At 54.2% G+C, this 6,593-nt stretch overlaps 1 protein-coding gene across 1 annotated transcript in view; it reads right to left on the reverse strand.

The window, feature by feature from the left end:
- The window catches only part of SH3GL1 (SH3 domain containing GRB2 like 1, endophilin A2), a 29,677-nt gene extending 24,840 nt beyond the window's left edge, over positions 1-4,837 (reverse strand). The window contains exon 1 of the mRNA XM_045989800.1: positions 4,606-4,837. Within this exon, the coding sequence (XP_045845756.1) occupies positions 4,606-4,650 (45 nt within the window). The 5' untranslated portion in view covers positions 4,651-4,837. The remainder of the gene's footprint in view (positions 1-4,605) is intronic.
- Positions 4,838-6,593: the final 1,756 nt, after the last annotated feature.

Raw genomic sequence — 6,593 nt, forward strand, 5'->3', positions numbered from 1 at the left:
AACCCGGTTTTACCGACAGGCCTGGGAAGTGGTGGGGTTCAAGGAGGTCCCGGGGTCCTCTGGGGGAGAGCGGTCTCACACTTGTTCTGCAGCTCCACGGTCCACCCTAGAACACCAGGCTGGTGGGAAGAGCGGCCGGGCCTGATCCCCAACGGAGCAGGACGGGAGCATCTCCGTCCAGGGTCCCACAGGAACACGGCCAGTTCAAGGGTCTTCTGACAGACGGAGTCAGCAGAGTCGCTTCCGGCAAACTTGGACTTAACCCAGCTCCCATCACACATGGATATCGCCAGCAGCCCAAGCCATTCCCAGGGCTGCTAAGAGTCTCCAGGAAGTCAGCCGCTGATGCTGAGCTCAAGGGCTTGGGGCAGGGACGCAATTGAGCCCGTCACCTGGTGCTCTCAGCACACAGGTCCCGTGCTTTTATTCCACACAGGTGAAGGAGGCGGAAGTTCCAGACTTTTGCATCTTTGACTATCCCATGTTTGTTACTTAAGAGGCCAAACCCTTTGCTGGGGAATCAAAAGCCTGATTCCACACAATAAGGTTTTAAAAAAAGTCAGAACAGGTAGTAACTGGGGATGTTCCAAACACCAGCCGCGTCCCCCAGATATTACTTACTCTAACAGGCCGGGGTACCGGGTGCCCCAGCCCACCACAGGCCTCTCAGAGGAAGTCTGATCTTTCCTCCAGGCACAAACCCAGAGCCTAGAAAGCACCCAGTGAACTTCAAAGCCATGGGATATGGCCATTGTGAACTTTCCTCCTAGCTCTGATGGAACCAATCTTTCAGTTCAAACGCTCTCCCTCCTTGCAGGCAGGCAGGCAGGCAGGCAGGCAGAAAGAAAGAGAGAGAGAGAGAGAGAGAGAGAGAGAAAGTAAGTCAAGCCAGCATTCCAGGCAGCTGCCAGATCTATCCCTGGTTACACTCTCAAATCTGGCCTGGCCACAAGAATTATCAGAGACCAGCGAGCAGCTTAGGTCTGGAAATTAACATCGAACCACAAGGAGAACTGAACTTCCTAGTTTGGATCTCACTAGCTGGGTCCCCTGACCCTCCTTATTCCCCCGGAAATACTCAGATTAAAGCATCTCCCCCAGTTCTAGATGTGCACAAGTACCAGGTGGGCAGCAGGACTGGGGCCCCAGATGGACGCCTCTTCTTTCCAGCGCTTTCCTCTACAGACTCTTTAGCAAGCCTCGGCAGCGGCCAGTTCTGAACAAGTAAGTTCTGAAAAGCTCACAGACTTCTCATGCGAGCCCGAACTGACCTGTGACAAGACCTGAACGTTTGCACCAGCGGTGAGCTGGGGTGGGATCTGCCAGGACACTGCCAGACACTAACAGCTGGTTTGTGCCCAGTGTCATCGGTGAGATCAGAAACTTTCAATTAATGTCACAGCCTCAGCTTCTGGAAACCAAGCCTCTCCATGCCCCACTCTCTCCCACACCCACCCGGCCTCTTTTTCTCAATTTAGAAACGGTACTGCTACAGGCCTCTGAAAGCAAGAACCTGTCTCAAAGCTCTGTTTCTCAACCTCGGTGCCACGGACATGTGGGGCCCGATAACTCTTTGCCGTGGGGAAGGCTGTCCTGTGTACCATAGGATGTTTAGCAATCGTCCCTAGCCTCTACCCACTCAACGCCACTAGCGCCCTCTCCCCAAGTAGTGACAACCAAAAACCGTCTCAAACATTGCCAAACATCCCTGAAAGGGCGCACAGGGTGGGGGAAGAAGGGAAGGGTTAGTCACCCCAGCGCACACTTATGTCTTCTTAAAAATACCAGAGGCCAAAAGATACCCTGGGGTTCTAACCGCCTGCGATCTGGGGGCTGAGCTGTATGTCCACGTCCATCTATGCTTTCGTGGTTATCTGTGTTTTGAAAACGAAGAAAAGCAGGCAGCTGTCCTAAGAATGGCCCAGGAGAGAGTTGTTGTTGTTGTTGTATTGGTTTTCTGTTTTTGTTTTGTTTTGCTGTAATTATTCTCACTTCTCCCAAATCTTAGGGCAGGGTTTCTCTTCCTCGGCACTACGGACATCTGCGCCCAGATAATTCTTGGTTGTGGGGGCTGCCCGGTCCACTATAGGGCGCTGGGTGGCATCCCTAGCCTCCAGCCACTAGACACTAATAGGAACTAGGTTTGTGACAACCAAAAATGTTTCCAGATATTGCCAATGTCTCCTAGAGAGTAGAACTGGCCCTGGTTGAGAACCACTGTCCTACAGGAAGATATAAACGGCCCCACATCATTTTGGTAAAAAAGGGGAGCGCATTTACTCTTATGCCAGGTAGATGAGACCAGAGGCTGAAAGCAGACTGCCGGTTCATACAGGGAGGATTCAACAGACGTTAACCACCGCCTCGTCCTCCTCAACAGCCGACCCTACTCTGAGGACACGAGGATGAAGAGAGGTGCAGTGAGCACAAGAACAGAGACACACAGGGAGATGTTCGGATAAGCCACAGAGATGTGGGGGGCCTGTGGGAACTATTCCAGAAGAGAGCGGAGCGCGGCCAGCATGATTCCTGAGAGCACGGCTCAGCAGAGACTCCATCAGGAGGCCAAGACAGCCGCTCCCAGAGCAGGATGTGGCCACTGCGGCCCTTGCTTGGGGATGGGCCTCAGAATGGCGAGATCACAAATCGATGTGAACCAGCAGCGTATGCTGCACGGTGCTCTCCAGGTTTCAAGATAGTTCTCACAGATCTGAATGCAGGGCACCCCGCTTTCCCCTGAGACGTAAAGCTCTGGTGGCCAGCCAGAGCGGCCTAGCTAATGCCTCTAGCAGAGTGTGCCTGCTTGGGACAGCACGGGCCTCCAGCAGGGGCCTTGAGAGCTGCGGGTTGTGAAGAGGGGGCTTCTCCTGCAGGAGGAGCTACATCAAGGTCATCAGGGTCCAAGACAGTAAGCACCATCCCCAGATTCTCTGGTCAAGCCCCGGGGATCTGGTGTCTGCTGAGAGAGGTCTAACCCAGGGCCAGGTGCCTTTAATTCTATCCTGCTGGGGCAGAGGGCTGTCCTCTCAGCAGTAATCCCAGAACCCCTCTCGATTAAGTTTCTCTTCCTCCAGGGGTTGGCCATTGTCTGGGCTTTGCCCTAGATAAAACACTAGGGTGGGGTCAAGACTTTTTCCATCAAGGGCAAAAGGTACCAGCTGCGTTACTGAGAACTCATTTCTCTTCCCTCCCCCTGAACTTCTCCACATTGTGGGAAAGGCCCAGTCGGCCGGCAGGGCCCACACCATCCCCGGGACGGCCGCTCATTCCTCCGTGGAGTCTATCCACGTGCACTCCACACCTAAGCTTCTGAATCTGGGATTAGTTAAGATGCGGGAACCAGTAGGAGTCAAGGAATCTGGGACTTGACGTGGATCTGAAACTCTCAGCTGAACTCCCCCCAACGCCCAGTTTTCTGGAGAGCGGACGCACAGCTCGCACCAGACCCACGAGCGATGGGACACGGGCATTCCAAAAAACCTATACTTCTCTGTCACAACTAAAGCCCTGTTCTCTTGGATTCAGCATCCCCCTTCTGGGCATTTGCCCTGCAAGTCCGATCCCACCTGTGAGCAAAGATGGTCAGTGGCTAATCCCTGCGGTGTCATTTGTAGCAAAAACGGGTTGGAAACAATCTACACATCCACCACCAGGAAGCTGGTTAAAATTCAGCCAGTCCCCACCAACCCATTACAAAGATCAAAGAAACTCTGGGGCTATGCTCCAGCGCAGTAGCTCGGGGTAAGGGGAGAAGGGGAGTTCCCCCAAGGACACTTGGTAGCGCAGGGAGATAGAGGTGGTGTCGGGATGGGGGGGGGGTGCTGGAGGAGGTGGGGTCAGGGATGCCGATCACCACCCCGCAGTGCCTAGGACCCCCCCCCCCCAAACAGAGAGCCATCTGAGATGGAGAATTCCAGCTCTAGCGTTATCTCCAAAACCATTTAAGGAAAACCTGAAGCACTAAGGGCTGCGTAGCCTACGCTACCACTTGTGTGTGTTTTGTAAAGAAAAAGTGTACCCTATCTCTAGAAAGGGACGTGACTCGTGGGTGACAGTCCTTGCCGCTGGGGAGCGGGGCCGGAGGCCCCAGGCACTGGAGGCGGAAACGGACTTTTCACTCTTACCCTGTCCCAACTCTGTACCGGGCCCATCAAAAGGGGTTTTCGTTTGTTTGTTTTAAAGAACTACTCCAGACGCCCAATCTCCCTGCCTCTGGGCTCTCTGGCAAGAGTCCCGTGTCGACAGCCTCAGGAGTGTTTCTTCCCCTGCTCTTTCCCCACTCCCCGCCCTTTTACAGGGGAGGGCGGGAGGGGAGGGGGCCCTGCCCCGGGTCAACCTCCGGGCGCATCTCGGCCGCTCCCAGGGGTCTGCCCACCCTTCTTGGGGAGACCGGAGCCCACATGGCGGGCAGGGCCTGGGCCACTTCGTGGGCACCCCCGTCCCTCCTGCGCTCTCCCCACCCAGCGGGGGACACGCGCCAACGCCGCCCCTTCGGTGCCCGCGGCCCCCTCCCGAGCCAGGGTCGGGCCTGGCCGGGTCCCCGACTCCGGGCAGCCTGGGGCCTGGGGCCCGGGGCTCGTTCCCCCCGCTTCGGCCTCCGCTCACCTGGCTCGCCTTGTAGAACTGCTTCTTCAGCCCCGCCACCGACATACTGCCTCCCGCCGTGGGGGCTCCCGCCCGGACCCAGCGAACCGGAGGGACCGAGCAAGCGTCAGGCTCCCGGGCGCCGCCGATACCCTGCGCGCCTCAGCGGGCCCCGTCGGCGCCGCCTCCACCGCCCTCTCGCCAGCTCCGCGCCCGTCCCGGCGCCGCCTCAGCAGCTCGCGCGCCCGCGCGGCCAGGATATTACATGGCAACCGCACACTTCCGGTGCCGGCCTGCGCGCGCCCCGACTGCCCCGACTGCGCACGCGCGCCCCCTGCCGGCCAGCGAGCGCACGCGCATGTCGTCGTCCCCGCGGCGGCGGCCTCCGCCAGAGAGCTGGCAGGAACGAGCCTAGAGAGACCATGGAGATTACAGCGACCCCTGGAGGCCCCGGAGGTAGTCCTAACGTTTTAGGAAAGGCGCTTAAATCCTGGAGAGATTGGGAGGCCGGGTTTACAAATCTCAAGATACCTGATTGTTAATCTCAGCTAACCCAATTCTCTGGGCATTTAGTCCCTCCCGCACACACTGCCTTCAACCCTGCCACGTGCTCATCCATACAACTGCCCAACTCAGACATCAGGGTGTCACTTCTTCCTTTCCATCCCCTTATCCTCCCTGCCCTGTGTAGACCAACCCATTTGGCCTCCTCTCTGTATGCCTATTTGGAGGTTCCCCTTCCAATTTCCCCTAAAAATAGTCAGAAAGGTGCTCTATAACACAATTTATATCACGTTATTCTACTGTCCTCAGAATACACTCACAGCGGGGCGCCTGGATGGCTCAGTCGTTAAGCATCTGCCTTGAGCTCAGGTCAAGATCCCAGGGTCCTGCGATCCAGCCCGGCATCCGGCTCCCTGCTCCGCGGAAGCCTGCTTCTCCCTCTCCCACTCCCCCTGCTTCTGTTCCCTCTCTCGCTGTCTCTCTCTGTCAAATAAATAAATATAATCTTTTTTTTAAAGATTTATTTATTTGACAGATAGAGATTACAAGTAGGCAGAGAGGCAGGCAGAGAGAGAGAGAGGAGGAAGCAGGCTCCCAGCCAAGCAGAGAACCCGATGCGGGGCTCGATCCCAGGATCCTGGGATCATGACCTGAGCTGAAGGCAGAGGCTTTAACCCGCTGAGCCACCCAGGCGCCCCTAAATAAATAAAATCTTAAAAGAAACGAAAAAGAATACACTCACAATTTCCAAGCATGATCTGCCTACAAAGCTTGCACAGTTTGGCTTCATCTTGCACAGAATGACTCTTCTGACTTCAGCCCTCTTCCTCTTCTATAATCCATGATCCCTGTTTCCTAGGGGCCTTTGCTAATGTTGTTCCTTTCTTGCACATTCTCCCCCAATCTTCCCCTCATCCTTTGTACATAAAAGAGAAATCTGTTTGGAATGTCACCTTCTTCGGGAAGTCCTCCTGGGTTGATACATGTTAATTGATTTGAGTTTTTTTTTAAATCAACTGTTATTGAATTGAATTGATTGGAAGTAATAATGAATTGAAACAGATAAATTAATCCAAAAAGAGGAACAAGAAAGTGGCTAGAGCTAACGTGTTTGCAACTTCAATGCTGAAATCTCTGATGGATTTGGGTGATTTTCTGAAGCAGAAGATTGGTGGAAGTTTCCAAATGCCTCAACAGAAGGTACTGGACTAGATGGAGGATTGTTTCAGAATATGTATGCCACAAACCTCCTTCCCAAAGATCCTGATGGGGCTGTTATGAATAGTTCTTTAAAATTCCCCATGTGATTCTGAAAGGCACTCAATGATGACCCGCTGGTTTAAATCATTGCAAAATGCTAGAATGTCATAATTCATACGGGGGAAATCTCATGCCTTGAGTAAAACATGACCTGCCCAAAGTGATATGCCTAATAATTCAACTTTAATTATCCAATCTATAGAATCGATAGAATTCTGAACTTGGGCTAAATGTCAGTCTTCTTT

This window comes from Meles meles, chromosome 20 (assembly GCF_922984935.1).
Source record: "Meles meles chromosome 20, mMelMel3.1 paternal haplotype, whole genome shotgun sequence".
Taxonomy (NCBI): domain Eukaryota; kingdom Metazoa; phylum Chordata; class Mammalia; order Carnivora; family Mustelidae; genus Meles; species Meles meles.